Source organism: Engystomops pustulosus, unplaced genomic scaffold, assembly GCF_040894005.1.
Source record: "Engystomops pustulosus unplaced genomic scaffold, aEngPut4.maternal MAT_SCAFFOLD_35, whole genome shotgun sequence".
Lineage (NCBI taxonomy): Eukaryota > Metazoa > Chordata > Amphibia > Anura > Leptodactylidae > Engystomops > Engystomops pustulosus.
This window is the reverse complement of record NW_027284963.1, coordinates 47,212-73,033: the sequence shown is the minus strand read 5'-3', so window position 1 is coordinate 73,033 and position 25,822 is coordinate 47,212. Positions and strand designations below refer to the sequence as shown.

The 25,822-nt window shown below is 47.5% G+C and overlaps 1 protein-coding gene across 2 annotated transcripts in view; it reads left to right on the top strand.

The window, feature by feature from the left end:
- Positions 1 to 23,480, top strand: part of LOC140106873 (cornifelin homolog A-like) — a 32,401-nt gene extending 8,921 nt beyond the window's left edge. For both annotated transcript variants that reach the window (XM_072131500.1, XM_072131499.1), the window contains 3 exons: positions 11,437 to 11,557; positions 20,856 to 20,992; positions 22,864 to 23,480. In XM_072131500.1, coding sequence (XP_071987601.1) covers positions 11,437 to 11,557; positions 20,856 to 20,992; positions 22,864 to 22,962 — 357 coding nt within the window. In that variant the 3' untranslated portion in view covers positions 22,963 to 23,480. The remainder of the gene's footprint in view (positions 1 to 11,436; positions 11,558 to 20,855; positions 20,993 to 22,863) is intronic.
- Positions 23,481 to 25,822: the final 2,342 nt, after the last annotated feature.

Sequence of the window (25,822 nt, the reverse complement as noted above, 5' to 3'; positions counted from 1 at the left end):
TGTCCATGTATGACTATGTATCAGTATGTGTGGCCATGTATGACTATGTATCAGTATGTGTGGCCATGTATGGCTATGTATCAGTATGTGTGGCCATGTATGACTATGTATCAGTATGCGTGTCCATGTATGACTATGTATCAGTATGTGTGGCCATGTATGACTATGTATCAGTATGTGTGGCCATGTATGGCTATGTATCAGTATGTGTGGCCATGTATGACTACGTATCAGTATGTGTGGACATGTCTGACTACGTATCAGTATGTGTGGCCATGTATGACTATGTATCAGTATGTGTGGCCATGTATGACTATGTATCAGTGTGTGTGGCCTTGTATTACTATGTATCAGTATGTGTGACCATGTATGACTATGTATCAGTATGTGTGGCCATGTATGACTATGTATCAGTATGCGTGTCCATGTATGACTATGTATCAGTATGTGTGGCCATGTATGACTATGTATCAGTGTGTGTGGCCTTGTATTACTATGTATCAGTATGTGTGGCCATGTATGACTATGTATCAGTATGCGTGTCCATGTATGACTATGTATCAGTATGCGTGTCCATGTATGACTATGTATCAGTATGTGTGGCCATGTATGACTATGTATCAGTATGTATGGCCATGTATTACTATGTATCAGTGTGTGTGGACATGTATGACTATGTATCAGTGTGTGTGGCCATGTATGACTATGTATCAGTATGTGTGGACATGTCTGACTACGTATCAGTATGTGTGGCCATGTATGACTATGTATCAGTATGTGTGGCCATGTATGACTATGTATCAGTGTGTGTGGCCATGTATGACTATGTATCAGTATGTGTGGCCATGTATGACTATGTATCAGTATGTGTGGACATGTATGACTGTGTATCAGTGTGTGTGGCCATGTATGACTATGTATCAGTATGTGTGGCCATGTATGACTATGTATCAGTATGTGTGGCCATGTATGACTATGTATTAGTATGTGTGGCCATGTATGACTATGTATCAGTATGTGTGGCCATGTATGACTATGTATCAGTATGTGTGGCCATGTATGACTATGTATCAGTATGTGTGGCTATGTATGACTATGTATCAGTATGTGTGGCTATGTATGACTATGTATCAGTATGTGTGGCCATGTATGACTATGTATCAGTATGTGTGGCTATGTATGACTATGTATCAGTATGTGTGGCCATGTATGACTAGGTATCAGTATGCGTGTCCATGTATGACTATGTATCAGTATGTGTGGCCATGTATGACTATGTATCAGTATGTGTGGCCATGTATTACTATGTATCAGTGTGTGTGGACATGTATGACTATGTATCAGTATGTGTGGCCATGTATGACTATGTATCAGTATGTGTGGCCATGTATTACTATGTATCAGTGTGTGTGGCCATGTATTACTATGTATCAGTATTTGTGGCCTTGTATGACTATGTATCAGTATGTGTGGCCATGTATGACTGTGTATCAGTATGTGTGGCTATGTATGACTATGTATCAGTATGTGTGGCTATGTATGACTATGTATCAGTATGTGTGGCCATGTATGACTATGTATCAGTATGTGTGGCTATGTATGACTATGTATCAGTATGTGTGGCCATGTATGACTATGTATCAGTATGTGTGGCTATGTATGACTATGTATCAGTATGTGTGGCCATGTATGACTATGTATCAGTATGTGTGGCTATGTATGACTATGTATCAGTATGTGTGGCCATGTATGACTATGTATCAGTATGTGTGGCCATGTATGACTATGTATCAGTATGTGTGGCTATGTATGACTATGTATCAGTATGTGTGGCTATGTATGACTATGTATCAGTATGTGTGGCCATGTATGACTATGTATCAGTATGTGTGGCTATGTATGACTATGTATCAGTATGTGTGGCCATGTATGACTAGGTATCAGTATGCGTGTCCATGTATGACTATGTATCAGTATGTGTGGCCATGTATGACTATGTATCAGTATGTGTGGCCATGTATTACTATGTATCAGTGTGTGTGGACATGTATGACTATGTATCAGTATGTGTGGCCATGTATGACTATGTATCAGTATGTGTGGCCATGTATTACTATGTATCAGTGTGTGTGGCCATGTATTACTATGTATCAGTATTTGTGGCCATGTATGACTGTGTATCAGTATGTGTGACCATGTATGACTATGTATCAGTATGTGTGGCCATGTATGACTATGTATCAGTATGTGTGGCCATGTATGACTATGTATCAGTATGTGTGGCCATGTATTACTATGTATCAGTGTGTGTGGCCATGTATGACTATGTATCAGTAAGTGTGGCCATGTATGACTATGTATCAGTATGTGTGGACAAGTATGACTATGTATCAGTATGTGTGGCCATGCATGACTATGTATCAGTATGTGTGGCCATGTAAGACTATGTATCAGTATGTGTGGCCATGTATGACTATGTATCAGTATGTGTGGCCATGTATGACTATGTATCAGTATGTGTGGACATGTATGACTATGTATCAGTATGTGTGGCCATGTATGACTATGTATCAGTATGTGTGGCCATGTAAGACTATGTATCAGTATGTGTGGCCATGTATGACTATGTATCAGTATGTGTGGCCATGTATGACTATGTATCAGTATGTGTGGCTATGTATGACTATGTATCAGTATGTGTGGCCATGTATGACTATGTATCAGTATGTGTGGCTATGTATGACTATGTATCAGTATGTGTGGCCATGTATGACTATGTATCAGTATGTGTGGCTATGTATGACTATGTATCAGTATGTGTGGCCATGTATGACTATGTATCAGTATGTGTGGCCATGTATGACTATGTATCAGTATGTGTGGCCATGTATGACTATGTATCAGTATATGTGGCCATGTATGACTATGTATCAGTATGTGTGGCCATGTATGACTATGTATCAGTATTTGTGGCCATGTATGACTGTGTATCAGTATTTGTGACCATGTATGACTATGTATCAGTATGTGTGGCCATGTATGACTATGTATCAGTATGTGTGGCCATGTATGACTATGTATCAGTATGTGTGGCCATGTATTACTATGTATCAGTGTGTGTGGCCATGTATGACTATGTATCAGTAAGTGTGGCCATGTATGACTATGTATCAGTATGTGTGGACAAGTATGACTATGTATCAGTATGTGTGGCCATGTATGACTATGTATCAGTATGTGTGGCCATGTAAGACTATGTATCAGTATGTGTGGCCATGTATGACTATGTATCAGTATGTGTGGCCATGTATGACTATGTATCAGTATGTGTGGACATGTATGACTATGTATCAGTATGTGTGGCCATGTATGACTATGTATCAGTATGTGTGGCCATGTAAGACTATGTATCAGTATGTGTGGCCATGTATGACTATGTATCAGTATGTGTGGCCATGTATGACTATGTATCAGTATGTGTGGCCATGTATGACTATGTATCAGTATGTGTGACCATGTATGACTATGTATCAGTATGTGTGGCCATGTATGACTATGTATCAGTATGTGTGGCCATGTATGACTATGTATCAGTATGTGTGGCCATGTATGACTATGTATCAGTGTGTGTGGCCATGTATGACTATGTATCAGTATGTGTGACCATGTATGACTATGTATCAGTATGTGTGGCCATGTATGACTATGTATCAGTATGTGTGACCATGTATGACTATGTATCAGTATGTGTGGACATGTATGACTGTGTATCAGTGTGTGTGGCCATGTATGACTATGTATCAGTATGTGTGGCCATGTATGACTATGTATCAGTATGTGTGGCCATGTATGACTATGTATCAGTATGTGTGGACATGTATGACTGTGTATCAGTGTGTGTGGCCATGTATGACTATGTATCAGTATGTGTGGCCATGTATGACTATGTATCAGTATGTGTGGCCATGTATGACTATGTATCAGTATGTGTGGCCATGTATGACTATGTATCAGTATGTGTGGCCATGTATGACTATGTATCAGTATGTGTGGCCATGTATGACTATGTATCAGTATGTGTGGCCATGTATGACTATGTATCAGTATGTGTGGACATGTATGACTGTGTATCAGTGTGTGTGGCCATGTATGACTATGTATCAGTATGTGTGGCCATGTATGACTATGTATCAGTATGTGTGGCCATGTATGACTATGTATCAGTATGTGTGGCCATGTATGACTATGTATCAGTATGTGTGGCTATGTATGACTATGTATTAGTATGTGTGGCTATGTATGACTATGTATCAGTATGTGTGGCTATGTATGACTATGTATCAGTATGTGTGGCCATGTATGACTATGTATCAGTATGTGTGGCTATGTATGACTATGTATCAGTATGTGTGGCCATGTATGTCTATGTATCAGTATGTGTGGCCATGTATGACTATGTATCAGTATGTGTGGCCATGTATGACTATGTATCAGTATGTGTGGCCATGTATGACTATGTATCAGTATGTGTGGCTATGTATGACTATGTATCAGTATGTGTGGCTATGTATGACTATGTATCAGTATGTGTGGCCATGTATGACTATGTATCAGTATGTGTGGCTATGTATGACTATGTATCAGTATGTGTGGCCATGTATGACTATGTATCAGTATGTGTGGCCATGTATGACTATGTATCAGTGTGTGTGGCCATGTATGGCTATGTATCAGTATGTGTGGCTATGTATGACTATGTATCAGTATGTGTGGCCATGTATGACTATGTATCAGTATGTGTGGCTATGTATGACTATGTATCAGTATGTGTGGCTATGTATGACTATGTATCAGTATGTGTGGCTATGTATGACTATGTATCAGTATGTGTGGCCATGTATGACTATGTATCAGTATGTGTGGCCATGTATGACTATGTATCAGTATGTGTGGCCATGTATGACTATGTATCAGTATGTGTGGCCATGTATGACTATGTATCAGTATGTGTGGCCATGTATGTCTATGTATCAGTGTGTGTGGCCATGTATGACTATGTATCAGTATGTGTGGCCATGTATGACTATGTATCAGTGTGTGTGGCCATGTATGACTATGTATCAGTATGTGTGGCCATGTATGACTATGTATCAGTATGTGTGGCCATGTATGACTATGTATCAGTATGTGTGGCCATGTATGACTATGTATCAGTATGTGTGGCCATGTATGACTATGTATCAGTATGTGTGGCCATGTATGACTATGTATCAGTATGTGTGGACATGTATGACTATGTATCAGTATGTGTGGACATGTATGACTATGTATCAGTATGTGTGGCCATGTATGACTATGTATCAGTATGTGTGGCCATGTATGACTGTGTATCAGTATGTGTGGCCATGTATGACTATGTATCAGTATGTGTGGCCATGTATGACTATGTATCAGTATGTGTGGCCATGTATGACTATGTATCAGTATGTGTGGCCATGTATGACTATGTATCAGTATGTGTGGCTATGTATGACTATGTATCAGTATGTGTGGCCATGTATGACTATGTATCAGTATGTGTGGCCATGTATGACTATGTATCAGTATGTGTGGCCATGTATGACTATGTATCAGTATGTGTGGCCATGTATGACTATGTATCAGTATGTGTGGCCATGTATGACTATGTATCAGTATGTGTGGCCATGTATGACTGTGTATCAGTATGTGTGGCTATGTATGACTATGTATCAGTATGTGTGGCCATGTATGACTATGTATCAGTATGTGTGGCCATGTATGACTATGTATCAGTATGTGTGGCCATGTATGACTATGTATCAGTATGTGTGGCCATGTATGACTATGTATCAGTGTGTGTGGCCATGTATGACTATGTATCAGTGTGTGTGGCCATGTATGACTGTGTATCAGTATGTGTGGCCATGTATGACTATGTATCAGTATGTGTGGCCATGTATGACTATGTATCAGTATGTGTGGCCATGTATGACTATGTATCAGTATGTGTGGCCATGTATGACTATGTATCAGTATGTGTGGCCATGTATGACTGTGTATCAGTGTGTGTGGCCATGTATGACTATGTATCAGTATGTGTGGCCATGTATGACTATGTATCAGTATGTGTGGCCATGTATTACTATGTATCAGTATGTGTGGCCATGTATGACTATGTATCAGTATGTGTGGCCATGTATGACTATGTATCAGTATGTGTGGCCATGTATGACTATGTATCAGTATGTGTGGCCATGTATGACTGTGTATCAGTGTGTGTGGCCATGTATGACTATGTATCAGTATGTGTGGCCATGTATGACTATGTATCAGTATGTGTGGCCATGTATGACTATGTATCAGTATGTGTGGCCATGTATGACTATGTATCAGTATGTGTGGCCATGTATGACTATGTATCAGTGTGTGTGGCCATGTATGACTGTGTATCAGTATGTGTGGCTATGTATGACTATGTATCAGTATGTGTGGCCATGTATGACTATGTATCAGTATGTGTGGCCATGTATGACTGTGTATCAGTATGTGTGGCTATGTATGACTATGTATCAGTATGTGTGGCCATGTATGACTATGTATCAGTATGTGTGGCCATGTATGACTATGTATCAGTATGTGTGGCCATGTATGACTATGTATCAGTATGTGTGGCCATGTATGACTATGTATCAGTGTGTGTGGCCATGTATGACTATGTATCAGTATGTGTGGCCATGTATGACTATGTATCAGTATGTGTGGCCATGTATGACTATGTATCAGTATGTGTGGCCATGTATGACTGTGTATCAGTATGTGTGGCCATGTATGACTATGTATCAGTGTGTGTGGCCGTGTATGACTATGTATCAGGGTATCCATGGTGGAGGCTCCTGGTGTTGCCCTAATCTCTGGAATGTGGAGGAACCTGCAGAAAGACGTTGAGCTCCTGCACTAGGGATGAGGGGGGGGGGGGGGGGGTAGCCATTATAGCTGGTACATAATGTCCCACCCATCCCCCACACCCCTCCTCCGCATGGAATGTTTATATCCACACGTCTATTATATCACTGTAATGTTACTAGCATGACACGCTGCATATTACAGGAGCGCGCTGTATCTCATCTCCAGTATCCAGTGCTGTAGCCTATGTATCTAATCCAGAGACTTGTAGCCTACCCTGTTTGGTCCGTGCTGTATCCAAGCCATGAGATTAAGATGCCCCCATTGGGATGAGGTTTATTGCTGGTTTGCTGAGATTATGGCAGAGTGTAACAGTAGGAATAATCCAAGGGGGAGGAGCATAATACAGGGACTGCCTCCAGAGGGAAACCTGGTGTGTAGCCCCGCCCCTGAGGATCCTGCAGAGGACACAGACCTCATGTTTTGGTTTAGAGTGCTGCTCCATCTGCAGATGTCCTCAGGATCTGCCCGGCCACAAATCTCCTGAGGAGTCACAGCCCCAAGGAGGCAGGACCCCCGGGCGTTATCCAGGGCAGGGGGCATATACAGCCATGGACCTGGAGAGCGGGGGGCCCCGGGGAGACATCTCCTACTTCCTCATACAATCGGGTCTCATAAATTCCTCTCTGCAACATAAACGTTTTGTTTCCTCATGAAAGTGTAAAGGTCTCTACTTCTCCGGGAGGGGGAAGATATTGTCCCTGGAGAGCGGTGTAATCATACATTAGTAGCAGCAGGACAGCAGGGGCAATGCGTTACACTGTCTGCACAGCAGTGTGAGGACACAGCACCAGTACAATATAAATCTGTATTTCACAGTCCTGCAGAGAGCACAGAGCACAGCAGTGTGAGGTCTGATTACACATCTCTCCAGGGACAATACATAACACTGGCTGCAGAGAGCACAGAGCACAGCAGTGTGAGGTCTGATTACACATCTCTCAAGGTACAATACATAACACTGGCTGCAGAGAGCACAGAGCACAGCAGTGTGAGGTCTGATTACACATCTCTCCAGGGACAATACATAACACTGGCTGCAGAGAGCACAGAGCACAGCAGTGTGAGGTCTGATTACACATCTCTCCAGGGACAGTACACAACACTGGCTGCAGAGAACACAGAGCACAGCAGTGTGAGGTCTGATTACACATCTCTCCAGGGACAATACATATCACTGGCTGCAGAGAGCACAGAGCACAGCAGTGTGAGGTCTGATTACACATCTCTCCAGGGACAATACATAACACTGGCTGCAGAGAGCACAGAGCACAGCAGTGTGAGGTCTGATTACACATCTCTCCAGGGACAGTACATAACACTGGCTGCAGAGAGCACAGAGCACAGCAGTGTGAGGTCTGATTACGCATGTCTCCAGGGACAATACATAACACTGGCTGCACAGAGCACAGAGCACAGCAGTGTGAGGTCTGATTACGCATCTCTCCAGGGACAATACATAGCACTGGCTGCAGCTTGTAGGGTCACACCTGCTGATAGGTTCCCTCCTTGGGTCAGTAGTGTATGTGACCTTGGGCCGTGTCATGGGGCCGGGTCTCTCATGATCACACTGGGGTCTGGGCGCCATATTTAGGATATCTGAGCGGCCGGTGTGAATGGGGCCATTGTCTGCTATAAGAGACAAGACGGACGACATTCCAGCAGCTCCATTCATCCCTCACCCCATGTCCTATGTGTCACTCACCCCATGGCGCTTGTCCTGACCTCTGCTCCTAGGAGTAAAAAACAGGAGAAAGAAGCTAATAGGCCAAATCGTATCTACAATAGTGATAAATAGCTGGAAATAATCTGTTATTATATAAAACAACAAACTGATAAAAATAAAAGTCTAGGTGACGCGTTTCGGTTATAAAAACCTTCTTCAGACCAAAATAGACAGATAATAGGACCGGCAGATAACCTGTGTGTAGGTAGATACTTACAGCTGAGATTACATTATATGAACAGTTTGAAAGCAACAATAATGCAATATGATGTATTCCGTACATCATATAAGCTGTTACCGGGGCTTCTGCCTTTCTGGTGGAGATCCCGTCCATGGCTATGCTCTCACATACAGGTTGTGTCATGGCAATGCTCCCATATACAGGTTGTGTCATGGCTATGCTCTCACATACAGGTTGTGTCATGGCTATGCTCTCACATACAGGTTGTGTCATGGCTATGCTCTCACATACAGGTTGTGTCATGGCTATGCTCTCACATACAGGTTGTGTCATGGCTATGCTCTCACATACAGGTTGTGTCATGGCAATGCTCCCACATACAGGTTGTGTCATGCTATGCTCTCACATACAGGTTGTGTCATGGCTATGCTCTCACATACAGGTTGTGTCATGGCTATGCTCTCACATACAGGTTGTGTCATGGCAATGCTCCCACATACAGGTTGTGTCATGGCTATGCTCTCACATACAGTTTGTGTCATGGCTATGCTCTCACATACAGGTTGTGTCATGGCTATGCTCTCACATACAGGTTGTGTCATGGCTATGCTCTCACATACAGGTTGTGTCATGGCAATGCTCCCACATACAGGTTGTGTCATGCTATGCTCTCACATACAGGTTGTGTCATGGCTATGCTCTCACATACAGGTTGTGTCATGGCTATGCTCTCACATACAGGTTGTGTCATGGCAATGCTCCCACATACAGGTTGTGTCATGGCTATGCTCTCACATACAGTTTGTGTCATGGCTATGCTCTCACATACAGTTTGTGTCATGGCTATGCTCTCACACACAGGTTGTGTCATGGCAAAGCTCCCACACACAGGTTGTGTCATGGCTATGCGCCCACATACAGGTTGTGTCATGGCTATGCTCCCACATACAGGTTGTTTCATGGCTATGCTCTCACATACAGGTTGTGTCATGGCTATGCTCCCACATACAGGTTGTGTCATGGCTATGCTCCCACATACAGGTTGTGTCATGGCTATGCTCCCACATACAGGTTGTGTCATGGCTAAGCTCCCACATACAGGTTGTGTCATGGCTATGCTCCCACATACAGGTTGTGTCATGGCTATGCTCCCACATACAGGTTGTGTCATGGCTATGCTTCCACATACAGGTTGTGTCATGGCTAAGCTCCCACATACAGGTTGTGTCATGGCTATGCTCTCACATACAGGTTGTGTCATGGCTATGCTCCCACATACAGGTTGTGTCATGGCTATGCTCCCACATACAGGTTGTGTCATGGCTATGCTCCCACATACAGGTTGTGCCAAGGCTATGCTCCCACATACAGGTTGTGTCATGGCTATGCTCTCAAATACAGGTTGTGTCATGGCTATGCTCCCACATACAGGTTGTGTCATGGCTATGCTCCCACATACAGGTTGTGTCATGGCTATGCTCCCACATACAGGTTGTGTCATGGCTATGCTCCCACATACAGGTTGTGTCATGGCTATGCTCTCACATACAGGTTGTGTCATGGCTATGCTCCCACATACAGGTTGTGTCATGGCAATGCTCCCACATACAGGTTGTGCCAAGGCTATGCTCCCACATACAGGTTGTGTCATGGCTATGCTCCCACATACAGGTTGTGTCATGGCTAAGCTCCCACATACAGGTTGTGTCATGGCTATGCTCCCACATACAGGTTGTGTCATGGCTAAGCTCCCACATACAGGTTGTGTCATGGCAATGCTCCCACATACAGGTTGTGTCATGGCTATGCTCCCACATACAGGTTGTGTCATGGCTATGCTCCCACATACAGGTTGTGTCATGGCTATGCTCCCACATACAGGTCATGGTTCTGTCCTCCGCTGGGGTCTTCTTACAGCTTGGATTGTAATATGGGGTGTCCTAACACTGCTGTGCTCTGTGTGCTCTGAGGACAGTGTTAAGTATTGTCCCAGGAGACAATAGACTATGTTGTGTAATCATACATCTATTTGTGTATGTTGGTAGTAGCAGCGGGACTGTAAAATATGCAATTATCTCTCTAGACCTAAGGCTCCTAAGTGCACTGACTTTGTGTCCTCACACTGCTGTGCTTCTAGCTTGTTGTGTAAAGCTGTGCCACAGCCCTTTCCTTCTGCAGCTTTCAATAAGAAGAATGATACAGCTTTAACTCAAAGCCATTGCAAAGAGCCCAGAGCCCAGCAGTGTGAGGACATGAGGACAAGCAATATACTTGGAGAAGCTACAACAAAGGAAAATAATATTATCTCTCACACAGCCTCTCTGTGTGCTCATGATGTGCTGGCAGGAAGTGATGAGTCAGTGTCTCTGAGCTCCATGCAGGGGGCGGGGCTACACACAAATCCAAGGTGCCAGCCCGACCCTAAGACAGAAGTTACAGGGTCGTGTCTAGGGGCAACTGACATTATGTCCAGCAGGACTGATAGAGAGAGAAATATCATGGTAAGTTCCCCTCCTCACCTCGATGTGCCCTTTGGTCTCTGCAGATGCCACTCACTTTCCCGGTGACAGCGCAGCCGCAGGTGGTGCAGGTCTTCACCAACTCTAACCCCATGGGCAGTCAGTGGAGCTCGGACGTGATGGACTGTTGTAAGGACATGGGAGTGTGTAAGTATCATCCTGCATGAGACATATTCATCCCTGGTCACATGACTGTTTATAGGACCCCACAAGGGAACATGGATACAACAGGCACATGGATTATGTGTAACTATGGATCTGAGCACAGGCACACGGGTCAGTTATATATATATGGATCTGAGCTCACCTGTCAGGCACAGGCACATGGGTAGGTTATTAAGGGGGTTAGGGGCTCCTTTTATTATAGTCAAAACTGTGAGATGGAGCTCTTACTAGTCCTATGGCCCTAAATATGGTTCAGACAGACATGGGGAAGGATTAACAGGATTTCTGGTGCTTGGTGCAGCTTCAGCTGTTATCTCTCCTTAGTGCTGCATCTGTGAGCTGTGATCTGCGTAGTGTAGAGACACCTGTGATATTAAAGCTGGTCTCAGTGTTATGGAGACGCCTGTAGTGATGCTCCTGCGGCTGATGACAGAGCTGCTGGTTCCTCTCTTTAGCTGTGGATCTGTGAGCTGGTGTCAGTGTTATGGAGACGCCTGTAGTGATGCTCCTGCGGCTGATGACAGAGCTGCTGGTTTCTCTCTTTAGCTGTGGATCTGTGAGCTGGTGTCAGTGTTATGGAGACACCTGTAGTGATGCTCCTGCGGCTGATGACAGAGCTGCTGGTTTCTCTCTTTAGCTGTGGATCTGTGAGCTGGTCTCAGTGTTATGGAGACGTCTGTAGTGATGCTCCTACGGCTAATGACAGAGCTGCTGGTTTCTCTCTTTAGCTGTGGATCTGTGAGCTGGTCTCAGTGTTATGGAGACGCCTGTAGTGATGCTCCTGCTCCTGAGGCTGATGACAGAGCTGATGGTTCCTCTCTTTAGCTGTGGATCTGTGAGCTGGTCTCAGTGTTATGGAGACGGCTGTAGTGATGCTCCTGCGGCTGATGACAGAGCTGCTGGTTTCTCTCTTTAGCTGTGGATCTGTGAGCTGGTGTCGGTGTTATGGAGACGCCTGTAGTGATGCTCCTGCAGCTGATGACAGAGCTGCTGGTTTCTCTCTTTAGCTGTGGATCTGTGAGCTGGTGTCAGTGTTATGGAGATGCCTGTAGTGATGCTCCTGCGGCTGATGACAGAGCTGCTGGTTTCTCTCTTTAGCTGTGGATCTGTGAGCTGGTCTCAGTGTTATGGAGACGCCTGTAGTGATGCTCCTGCTCCTGCGGCTGATGACAGCGCTGCTGGTTTCTCTCTTTAGCTGTGGATCTGTGAGCTGGTCTCAGTGTTATGGAGACGCCTGTAGTGATGCTCCTGCTCCTGCGGCTGATGACAGAGCTGCTGGTTTCTCTCTTTAGCTTTGGATCTGTGAGCTGGTGTCAGTGTTATGGAGATGCCTGTAGTGATGCTCCTGCTCCTGCGGCTGATGACAGAGCTGCTGGTTTCTCTCTTTAGCTGTGGATCTGTGAGCTGGTGTCAGTGTTATGGAGACATCTGTAGTGATGCTCCTGCTCCTGCGGCTGATGACAGAGCTGCTGGTTCCTCTCTTTAGCTGTGGATCTGTGAGCTGGTGTCAGTGTTATGGAGACACCTGTAGTGATGCTCCTGCGGCTGATGACAGAGCTGCTGGTTTCTCTCTTTAGCTGTGGATCTGTGAGCTGGTGTCAGTGTTATGGAGATGCCTGTAGTGATGCTCCTGCTCCTGCGGCTGATGACAGAGCTGCTGGTTTCTCTCTTTAGCTGTGGATCTGTGAGCTGGTGTCAATGTTATGGAGACGCCTGTAGTGATGGTCCTGCTCCTGTGGCTGATGACAGAGCTGCTGGTTCCCCTCTTTAGCTGTGGATCTGTGAGCTGGTGTCAGTGTTATGGAGACGCCTGTAGTGATGCTCCTGCTCCTGAGGCTGATGACAGAGCTGCTGGTTTCTCTCTTTAGCTGTGGATCTGTGAGCTGGTGTCAGTGTTATGGAGACATCTGTAGTGATGCTCCTGCGGCTGATGACAGAGCTGCTGGTTTCTCTCTTTAGCTGTAGATCTGTGAGCTGGTGTCAGTGTTATGGAGATGCCTGTAGTGATGCTCCTGCGGCTGATGACAGAGCTGCTGGTTTCTCTCTTTAGCTGTGGATCTGTGAGCTGGTCTCAGTGTTATGGAGACGCCTGTAGTGATGCTCCTGCTCCTGCGGCTGATGACAGAGCTGCTGGTTCCTCTCTTTAGCTGTGGATCTGTGAGCTGGTCTCAGTGTTATGGAGACGCCTGTAGTGATGCTCCTGCTCCTGCTCCTGCGGCTGATGACAAAGCTGCTGGTTCCTCTCTTTAGCTGTGGATCTGTGAGCTGGTCTCAGTGTTATGGCGACGCCTGTAGTGATGCTCCTGCGGCTGATGACAGAGCTGCTGGTTTCTCTCTTTAGCTGTGGATCTGTGAGCTGGTGTCAGTGTTATGGAGACGCCTGTAGTGATGCTCCTGCGGCTGATGACAGAGCTGCTGGTTTCTCTCTTTAGCTGTGGATCTGTGAGCTGGTGTCAGTGTTATAGAGATGCCTGTAGTGATGCTCCTGCGGCTGATGACAGAGCTGATGGTTCCTCTCTTTAGCTGTGGATCTGTGAGCTGGTCTCAGTGTTATGGCGACGCCTGTAGTGATGCTCCTGCGGCTGATGACAGAGCTGCTGGTTTCTCTCTTTAGCTGTGGATCTGTGAGCTGGTGTCAGTGTTATGGAGACGCCTGTAGTGATGCTCCTGCGGCTGATGACAGAGCTGCTGGTTTCTCTCTTTAGCTGTGGATCTGTGAGCTGGTGTCAGTGTTATAGAGATGCCTGTAGTGATGCTCCTGTGGCTGATGACAGAGCTGCTGGTTTCTCTCTTTAGCTGTGGATCTGTGAGCTGGTGTCAGTGTTATGGAGACGCCTGTAGTGATGCTCCTGCGGCTGATGACAGAGCTGCTAGTTTCTCTCTTTAGCTGTGGACCTGTGAGCTGGTGTCAGTGTTATGGAGATGCCTGTAGTGATGCTCCTGCTCCTGATGACACAGCTGCTGGTTTCTCTCTTTAGCTGTGGATCTGTGAGCTGGTGTCAGTGTTATGGAGATGCCTGTAGTGATGCTCCTGCGGCTGATGACAGAGCTGCTGGTTTCTCTCTTTAGCTGTGGATCTGTGAGCTGGTGTCAGTGTTATGGAGACGCCTGTAGTGATGGTCCTGAGGCTGATGACAGAGCTGCTGGTTTCTCTCTTTAGCTGTGGATCTGTGAGCTGGTGTCAGTGTTATGGCGACGCCTGTAGTGATGCTCCTGCGGCTGATGACAGAGCTGCTGGTTTCTCTCTTTAGCTGTGGATCTGTGAGCTGGTGTTAGTGTTATGGAGACATCTGTAGTGATGCTCCTGCGGCTGATGACAGAGCTGCTGGTTCCTCTCTTTAGCTGTGGATCTGTGAGATGGTGTCAGTGTTCTGGAGACGCCTGTAGTGATGCTCCTGCTCCTGCGGCTGATGACAGAGCTGCTGGTTCCTCTCTTTAGCTGTGGATCTGTGAGCTGGTGTCAGTGTTATGGAGACGCCTGTAGTGATGCTCCTGCTCCTGCGGCTGATGACAGAGCTGCTGGTTTCTCTCTTTAGCTGTGGATCTGTGAGCTGGTGTCAGTGTTATGGCGACGCCTGTAGTGATGCTCCTGCTCCTGTGGCTGATGACAGAGCTGCTGGTTCCTCTCTTTAGCTGTGGATCTGTGAGCTGGTGTCAGTGTTATGGAGACGCCTGTAGTGATGCTCCTGCTCCTGCTCCTGCTCCTGCGGCTGATGACAGAGCTGCTGGTTTCTCTCTTTAGCTGTGGATCTGTGAGCTGGTGTCAGTGTTATGGAGACGCCTGTAGTGATGCTCCTGCTCCTGCTCCTGCTCCTGCGGCTGATGACAGAGCTGCTGGTTTCTCTCTTTAGCTGTGGATCTGTGAGCTGGTGTCAGTGTTATGGCGACGCCTGTAGTGATGCTCCTGCTCCTGCGGCTGATGACAGAGCTGCTGGTTTCTCTCTTTAGCTGTGGATCTGTGAGCTGGTGTCAGTGTTATGGAGACGCCTAAATATGCTCCTGCTCCTGATGACAGAGCTGCTGGTTTCTCTCTTTAGCTGTGGATCTGTGAGCTGGTGTCAGTGTTATGGAGACGCCTGTAGTGATGCTCCTGCGGCTGATGACAGAGCTGCTGGTTTCTCTCTTTAGCTGTGGATCTGTGAGCTGGTGTCAGTGTTATGGAGACGCCTGTAGTGATGCTCCTGCGGCTGATGACAGAGCTGCTGGTTTCTCTCTTTAACTGTGGTTATGTGAGCTGGTGTCAGTGTTATGGAGACGCCTGTAGTGATGCTCCTGCTCCTGCGGCTGATGACAGAGCTGCTGGTTTCTCTCTTTAGCTGTGGATCTGTGAGCTGCTGTCAGTGTTATGGAGACGCCTGTAGTGATGCTCCTGCGGCTGATGACAGAGCTGCTGGTTCCTCTCTTTAGCTGTGGATCTGTGAGCTGGTGTCAGTGTTATGGAGACGCCTGTAGTGATGCTCCTGCTCCTGCGGCTGATGACAGAGCTGCTGGTTCCTCTCTTTAGCTGTGGATCTGTGAGCTGGTCTCAGTGTTATGGAGACGCCTAAATATGCTCCTGCTCCTGCAGCTGATGACAGAGCTGCTGGTTCCTCTCTTTAGCTGTGGATCTGTGAGCTGGTGTCAGTGTTATGGAGACGCCTGTAGTGATGCTCCTGCTCCTGCTCCTGCGGCTGATGACAGAGCTGCTGGTTTCTCTCTTTAGCTGTGGATCTGTGAGCTGGTGTCAGTGTTATGGAGACGCCTGTAGTGATGCTCCTGCTCCTGCTCCTGCGGCTGATGACAGAGCTGCTGGTTTCTCTCTTTAGCTGTGGATCTGTGAGCTGGTGTCAGTGTTATGGAGATGCCTGTAGTGATGGTCCTGAGGCTGATGACAGAGCTGCTGGTTCCTCTCTTTAGCTGTGGATCTGTGAGCTGGTGTCAGTGTTATGGAGACGCCTGTAGTGATGCTCCTGCTCCTGCGGCTGATAACAGAGCTGATGGTTTCTCTCTTTAGCTGTGGATCTGTGAGCTGGTGTCAGTGTTATGGAGACGCCTGTAGTGATGCTCCTGCGGCTGATGACAGAGCTGCTGGTTTCTCTCTTTAGCTGTGGATCTGTGAGCTGGTCTCAGTGTTATGGAGACGTCTGTAGTGATGCTCCTGCGGCTGATGACAGAGCTGCTGGTTTCTCTCTTTAGCTGTGGATCTGTGAGCTGTTCTCAGTGTTATGGAGACGTCTGTAGTGATGCTCCTGCTCCTGCGGCTGATGACAGAGCTGCTGGTTTCTCTCTTTAGCTGTGGATCTGTGAGCTGGTGTCAGTGTTATGGAGACGCCTGTAGTGATGCTGCTGCTCCTGCGGCTGATGACAGAGCTGCTGGTTTCTCTCTTTAGCTGTGGATCTGTGAGCTGGTGTCAGTGTTATGGAGACGCCTGTAGTGATGCTCCTGCTCCTGCGGCTGATGACAGAGCTGCTGGTTTCTCTCTTTAGCTGTGGATCTGTGAGCTGGTGTCAGTGTTATGGAGACGCCTGTAGTGATGCTCCTGCGGCTGATGACAAAGCTGCTGGTTTCTCTCTTTAGCTGTGGATCTGTGAGCTGGTGTCAGTGTTATGGAGATGCCTGTAGTGATGCTCCTGCTCCTGCGGCTGATGACAGAGCTGCTGGTTTCTCTCTTTAGCTGTAGATCTGTGAGCTGGTGTCAGTGTTATGGAGATGCCTGTAGTGATGCTCCTGCGGCTGATGACAGAGCTGCTGGTTTCTCTCTTTAGCTGTGGATCTGTGAGCTGGTGTCAGTGTTATGGAGACGCCTGTAGTGATGCTCCTGCTCCTGCGGCTGATGACAGAGCTGCTGGTTCCTCTCTTTAGCTGTGGATCTGTGAGCTGGTGTCAGTGTTATGGAGACGCCTGTAGTGATGCTCCTGCTCCTGCGGCTGATGACAGAGCTGCTGGTTTCTCTCTTAGACTGTGGATCTGTGAGCTGGTGTCAGTGTTATGGAGACGCCTGTAGTGATGCTCCTGCGGCTGATGACAGAGCTGCTGGTTTCTCTCTTTAGCTGTGGATCTGTGAGCTGGTGTCAGTGTTATGGAGACACCTGTAGTGATGGTCCTGAGGCTGATGACAGAGCTGCTGGTTTCTCTCTTTAGCTGTGGATCTGTGAGCTGTTGTCAGTGTTATGGAGACGCCTGTAGTGATGCTCCTGCTCCTGCGGCTGATGACAGAGCTGCTGGTTTCTCTCTTTAGCTGTGGATCTGTGAGCTGGTCTCAGTGTTATGGAGACGGCTGTAGTGATGCTCCTGCTCCAGAGCTGCTGGTTTCTCTCTTTAGCTGTGGATCTGTGAGCTGGTGTCAGTGTTATGGAGACGCCTGTAGTGATGCTCCTGCTCCTGCGGCTGATGACAGAGCTGCTGGTTTCTCTCTTTAGCTGTGGATCTGTGAGCTGGTGTCAGTGTTATGAAGACGCCTGTAGTGATGCTCCTGCGGCTGCGGCTGATGACAGAGCTGCTGGTTTCTCTCTTTAGCTATGGATCTGTGAGCTGGTCTCAGTTTTATGGAGATGCCTGTAGTGATGCTCCTGCGGCTGCGGCTGATGACAGAGCTGCTGGTTTCTCTCTTTAGCTGTGGATCTGTGAGCTGGTCTCAGTTTTATGGAGACGCCTGTAGTGATGCTCCTGTGGCTGATGACAGAGCTGCTGGTTCCTCTCTTTAGCTATGGATCTGTGAGCTGGTCTCAGTTTTATGGAGATGCCTGTAGTGATGCTCCTGCGGCTGCGGCTGATGACAGAGCTGCTGGTTTCTCTCTTTAGCTGTGGATCTGTGAGCTGGTGTCAGTGTTATGGAGACGCCTGTAGTGATGCTCCTGCGGCTGATGACAGAGCTGCTGGTTTCTCTCTTTGGCTGTGGATCTGTGAGCTGGTCTCAGTGTTATGGAGATGCCTGTAGTGATGCTCCTGCGGCTGATGACAGAGGTGCTGGTTTCTCTCTTTAGCTGTGGATCTGTGAGCTGGTCTCAGTGTTATGGAGACGCCTGTAGTGATGCTCCTGCTCCTGCGGCTGATGACAGAGCTGCTGGTTTCTCTCTTTAGCTGTGGATCTGTGAGCTGGTCTCAGTGTTATGGAGATGCCTGTAGTGATGCTCCTGCTCCTGATGCAGAGCTGCTGGTTTCTCTCTGTAGCTGTGGATCTGTGAGCTGGTGTCAGTGTTATGGAGATGCCTGTAGTGATGCATCTGCTCCTGCGGCTGATGACAGAGCTGCTGGTTTCTCTCTTTAGCTGTGGATCTGTGAGCTGGTGTCAGTGTTATGGAGACGCCTGTAGTGATGCTCCTGCGGCTGATGACAGAGCTGCTGGTTTCTCTCTTTAGCTGTGGATCTGTGAGCTGGTGTCAGTGTTATGGAGACGCCTGTAGTGATGCTCCTGCGGCTGATGACAGAGCTGCTGGTTTCTCTCTTTAGCTGTGGATCTGTGAGCTGGTGTCAGTGTTATGAAGACGCCTGTAGTGATGCTCCTGCTCCTGCGGCTGATGACAGAGCTGCTGGTTCCTCTCTTTAGCTGTGGATCTGTGAGCTGCTGTCAGTGTTATGGAGATGCCTGTAGTGATGCTCCTGCTCCTGCGGCTGATGACAGAGCTGCTGGTTCCTCTCTTTAGCTGTGGATCTGTGAGCTGGTGTCAGTGTTATGGAGACGCCTGTAGTGATGCTCCTGCTCCTGATGACACAGCTGCTGGTTTCTCTCTTTAGCTGTAGATCTGTGAGCTGGTGTCAGTGTTATGGAGATGCCTGTAGTGATGGTCCTGAGGCTGATGACAGAGCTGCTGGTTCCTCTCTTTAGCTGTGGATCTGTGAGCTGGTGTCAGTGTTATAGAGACGCCTGTAGTGATGCTCCTGCGGCTGATGACAGAGCTGCTGGTTTCTCTCTTTAGCTGTGGATCTGTGAGCTGGTGTCAGTGTTATGGAGACGCCTGTAGTGATGCTCCTGCGGCTGATGACAGAGCTGCTGGTTCCTCTCTTTAGCTGTGGATCTGTGAGCTGGTCTCAGTGTTATGGAGAGGCCTGTAGTGATGCTCCTGCGGCTGATGACAGAGCTGCTGGTTCCTCTCTTTAGCTGTGGATCTGTGAGCTGGTCTCAGTGTTATGGAGACGCCTGTAGTGATGCTCCTGCGGCTGATGACAGAGCTGCTGGTTTCTCTCTTTAGCTGTGGATCTGTGAGCTGGTCTCAGTGTTATGGAGACGCCTGTAGTGATGCTCCTGCGGCTGATGACAGAGCTGCTGGTTCCCCTCTTTAGCTGTGGATCTGTGAGCTGTTGTCAGTGTTATGGAGACGCCTGTAGTGATGCTCCTGCGGCTGATGACAGAGCTGCTGGTTCCTCTCTTTAGCTGTGGATCTGTGAGCTGGTCTCAGTGTTATGGAGACGCCTGTAGTGATGCTCCTGCTCCTGCGGCTGATGACAGAGCTGCTGGTTCCTCTCTTTAGCTGTGGATCTGTGAGCTGGTGTCAGTGTTATGGAGACGCCTGTAGTGATGCTCCTGCGGCTGATGACAGAGCTGATGGTTCCTCTCTTTAGCTGTGGATCTGTGAGCTGGTGTCAGTGTTATGGAGACGCCTGTAGTGATGCTCCTGCGGCTGATGACAGAGCTGCTGGTTCCTCTCTTTAGCTGTGGATCTGTGAGCTGGTCTCAGTGTTATGGAGACGCCTGTAGTGATGCTCCTGCTCCTGCGGCTGATGACAGAGCTGATGGTTCCTCTCTTTAGCTGTGGATCTGTGAGCTGGTCTCAGTGTTATGGAGACGCCTGTAGTGATGCTCCTGCTCTTGCGGCTGATGACAGAGCTGCTGGTTCCTCTCTTTAGCTGTGGATCTGTGAGCTGGTGTCAGTGTTATGGAGACGCCTGTAGTGATGCTCCTGCTCCTGATGACAGAGCTGCTGGTTCCTCTCTTTAGCTGTGGATCTGTGAGCTGGTGTCAGTGTTATGGAGACGCCTGTAGTGATGCTCCTGCTCCTGCGGCTGATGACAGAGCTGCTGGTTCCTCTCTTTAGCTGTGGATCTGTGAGCTGGTGTCAGTGTTATGGAGACGCCTGTAGTGATGCTCCTGCGGCTGATGACAGAGCTGCTGGTTTCTCTCTTTAGCTGTGGATCTGTGAGCTGGTGTCAGTGTTATGGCGACGCCTGTAGTGATGCTCCTGCGGCTGATGACAGAGCTGCTGGTTCCTCTCTTTAGCTGTGGATCTGTGAGCTGGTGTCAGTGTTATGGAGACGCCTGTAGTGATGCTCCTGCGGCTGATGATCTGATTTTGTCTCCTCCAGGTGCGTGTGGAACTTTCTGTCCTCTCATCTTGGCCTGCAGAGTGGCGTCTGAATTCGGGGAGTGCTGCTGTCTGCCACTGGTAGGGGGCACTATGCTCGCCTTACGGACTGGCTTAAGAGAACGTCATCGTATTCCGGTAAGAATTATAGGGATTTCTGTGTAAGGATTTAATCATATCACTCCGCAGGACTCTGCAGCAAACACTCCGGATCCCACAGGACTCCGCTGCAGATACTCTGGATCCCACAGGACTCCACTGCAGATACTCTGGATCCCACAGGACTCCGCTGCAGATACACCGGACTCCACAGGACTCCACTGCAGATACTCTGGATCCCACAGGACTCCACTGCAGATACTCTGGACCCCACAGGATTCCACTGCAGATACTCTGGATCCCACAGGACTCCACTGCAGATACTCTGGATCCCACAGGACTCCACTCTAGATACTAGAGATCCCCCAGGACTCCACTCTAGATACTAGAGATCCCCCAGGACTCCACTCTAGATACTAGAGATCCCACAGGACTCCACTCTAGATACTCTGGATCCCACAGGACTCCACTGCAGATACTCTGGATCCCACAGGACTCCACTGCAGATACTCTGGATCCCACAGGACTCCACTGCAGATACTCTGGATCCCACAGGACTCCACTCTAGATACTAGAGATCCCACAGGACTCCACTCTAGATACTAGAGATCCCACAGGACTCCACTCTAGATACTAGAGATCCCACAGGACTCCACTCTAGATACTCTGGATCCCACAGGACTCCACTGCAGATACTCTGGATCCCACAGGACTCCGCTGCAGATACTCTGGATCCCACAGGACTCCACTGCAGATACTCTGGATCCCACAGGACTCCACTGCAGATACTCTGGATCCCACAGGACTCCACTGCAGATACTCTGGATCCCACAGGACTCCACTGCAGATACTCTGGACCCCACAGGATTCCACTGCAGATACTCTGGATCCCACAGGACTCCACTGCAGATACTCTGGATCCCACAGGACTCCACTCTAGATACTAGAGATCCCCCAGGACTCCACTCTAGATACTAGAGATCCCCCAGGACTCCACTCTAGATACTAGAGATCCCACAGGACTCCACTCTAGATACTCTGGATCCCACAGGACTCCACTGCAGATACTCTGGATCCCACAGGACTCCACTGCAGATACTCTGGATCCCACAGGACTCCACTGCAGATACTCTGGATCCCACAGGACTCCACTCTAGATACTAGAGATCCCACAGGACTCCACTCTAGATACTAGAGATCCCACAGGACTCCACTCTAGATACTAGAGATCCCACAGGACTCCACTCTAGATACTAGAGATCCCACAGGACTCCACTCTAGATACTAGAGATCCCACAGGACTCCACTCTAGATATTAGAGATCCCACAGGACTCCACTCTAGATACTAGAGATCCCACAGGACTCCACTCTAGATACTAGAGATCCCACAGGACTCCACTCTAGATACTAGAGATCCCACAGGACTCCACTCTAGATACTAGAGATCCCACAGGACTCCACTCTAGATACTAGAGATCCCAGGACTCCACTCTAGATACTAGAGATCCCAGGACTCCACTCTAGATACTAGAGATCCCACAGGACTCCACTCTAGATACTAGAGATCCCAGGACTCCACTCTAGATACTAGAGATCCCAGGACTCCACTCTAGATACTCAGGATCCCACAGGACTCCACTCTAGATACTAGAGATCCCACAGGACTCCACTCTAGATACTAGAGATCCCAGGACTCCGCTGCAGATGCTACAGACCCCAGGACTCCACTGCAGATACTACGGATCCCACAGGACTCCACTGCAGATACTACAGATCCCAGGACTCCGCTGCAGATGCTACAGACGCCAGGACTCCGCTGCAGTTACTACAGACCCCATGACTCCACTGCAGATGCTACAGATCTCAGGGCTCGGCGCTCACTGATCTCTACCTTTGGTTTCTCTTGCAGGGCACGATCTGCGATGACTGCGTGTGTCTGACATTCTGTGGCCCCTGTGCTCTGTGTCAGCTGGCTCGGGAGCAGAAGGCGAGAAAGGGGCACCTGTGAGCCCCAGAAAAGGCGTGGCTTCTCTAAGAGGGGCGTAAACCTACGATGGTTGGCGTCAGTGGTGCCATGTGTCTCTGACTACACAGCCAGGGGTGTAGATACTATATGGCTACTATATATATACAGTGCCGCTTATCCCAGGAGAACCCACACATGGACCCCAACAAATTTCCACATAGATTTTTATCGTAGCTTAGATTGTATCGTGTAGCCTTTATGTATATTTCTCCAAGGTCGTGACCTTATTACCCAAAACAACCAATCAGGGCTCAGAGCATTAAAAAACCAGAGCTGCGCCTTGATAGGTTGCAAAGTGCAGAAATAGTATCTTTGCTGACCCTAGCGACCAATCAGATCACAGTTATTTTTTGGTCCTGTGTCTGACTATGGCATCTGATTAGTTGCTATGAACAGCGAAGCCGCCTCCGAGGAGCGAGCACATGTCACACATATGACCTCCGTGTTATCATGTATGTTCTTTGTATGATAAACCACATGAAATAAACAGATACACAAGACACGTGGGCTCCTATCTCTGCTGCGGAGGTTGTGGCTGCTCTGCAGCGCCGGACTATACGGACAGATGACGCTCCATTGGCCAGAACAAGTTATACAAATAAAACCGAAATGACCGTGTAAAGAATTAGACTCCACCCCAGCAAACCGGATATTTTCTAAAAGTAGAAACTTGTCCCATTTTTAAAATTGCACAGAAAAGTTTATAGACAAAGGCACAGTCCTGCAATTTTGATTCAAAGTGTCACATTTAAGTAAAAAAAAAGCAAGAAAATTTTAATTTGATGGCAAAAAAATGTGCCCCAGACAGAAAAGAATTAGTTTCACACCAACTAAATGTAATAGACGAAGATATGCAGAGTCCACAGACACCTCGTACTGGACACTAAAACTGGAATAACCAAAAATCTGCTCCTCAGCTGGAGGTTTTAACCCCTTAAGGACGTGGCCCTTTTTTTGTTTTTGCGTTTTTATTTTTCACTCCCCACCTTCAAAAATCTGTAACATTTTTATTTCTCCATGTACAGAGCTGTGCGGGGGCTTGTTTTCTGCGTGACAAACTGCACTTCGTAGTGATGGTATTGAATATTCCATGCCGTGTACTGGGAAGCCGGAAAAAAATTCTGAATGCAGTGAAAATGATGAAAAAACGCATTTGCGCCGTATTCTTGTGGGCTTGTATTTTACGGCTTTCACTGAGCGCCACATGTGACAGGTCTGCTTTATTCTTTGGTTCGGTCCGATCACGAGGATAGCACATTTGTACAGGTTTTATCATGTTTTCATATATTTACAAAAATTAAAACCTTCTGTACAAAAAAAAAATTTCTTCATTTTGCCATCTTCTGGCGCTAATAACATTTTCACACTTTAGGGCACGGAGCTGAGGGTGGGGTCATTTTTTGTGAATTTTGATGACGTTTTTAATGCTACTATTTTGAGGACTGTACGGCCTTTTGATCACTTATTATAGAATTTTTAATGTTTTTTTTTTAAATGGCAAAAAAGTGTCACTTTCGACTTTGGGTGCCATTTTCCATTACGGAAAATGCCGGGAAAAAAAAATCGTGATTATATTTTGATAGATCGGACATTTTGGGACGCGATGATACCAAACATGTTTCTGATTTTTACTGTCTATTTGCTTTTATATCTAGGGAAAGGCGGGTGATGTAAACTTTTTTTTACTATTTTTTCCTATTTATTTTTTATTTTTTTGTACCATTATTTCAGACCCTTCAGGGTAATTTCACCCTGCAGAGTCTGATTGCTCTTACTATATACTGCGATACTACTGTACTGCCTTGCAGTATATAGTAATATTACTATGATTTCTGATAGTCTGCCATCTGCTGGCTATTAGAGGTCATTGCACATGGAAAGCCTGTGGGTCTCAATGAGACACTAGGCTGCCACCCCAACCGATCGCCGCCCTCCGATGACATCACAGGGGGTGGTGATCGGCCATCCAAGATGGCGGCACCCATGTTAAGGTAAGTTAGGTGCCGCGGTCAGGTTCGACCATGTGTGAGAGCAGACAACCAGGTGATTGCATGTGCCTTGATTGACAGTTGACAGCCTGGAGGAGAAGTACATATGTACATGGGGTTTGCTAATGTTAAGACCCTAAAGGACCTGTAATGATGTGACCCTGACCAGGTCACCTGACTCGTTCTATAGATCCCTAGATACCAGGGAAGTTTATAACACTGATTTTATGGGGATGTGAAGGAAACAATTTTTAGCTGATAGAAGGGGGACAGATACAGCGCTGTTGTGGCTGATATTTTTAGTGCCCCTTCCAGTGGGGCTCGTGAATTAGGGTCCAATCCCTATATGTAGTCCCATTTGGTCATGTGGGTCTGGGTCCCGCCCTCTCTGGAGCCCTATAAATGAGACATCTTCCTCTGTCGTGATATCTTCAAAATAATCAGCATAGATTTTAGATAATGGGGAGATTCCTGCACATCGTGTCAGCGCAGGTCGTCTCGTTACTGACATACCGCAGCGCTCATCCACAACCGCCATCCTCTGCTAAACAACAAAGCTAATGGCCGTGACTCCCCCTAAACCTGGCTGTGACTCACCCCCTAATCCTGGCTGTGACTCGCCCCCTAATCCTGGCTGTGACTCGCCCCCTAATCCTGGCTGTGACTCGCCCCCTAATCCTGGCTGTGACTCTCCCCCTAATCCTGGCTGTGACTCTCCCCCTAATCCTGGCTGTGACTCTCCCCCTAATCCTGGCTGTGACTCTCCCCCTAATCCTGGCTGTGACTCTCCCCCTAATCCTGGCTGTGACTCACCCCCTAATCCTGGCTGTGACTCACCCCCTAATCCTGGCTGT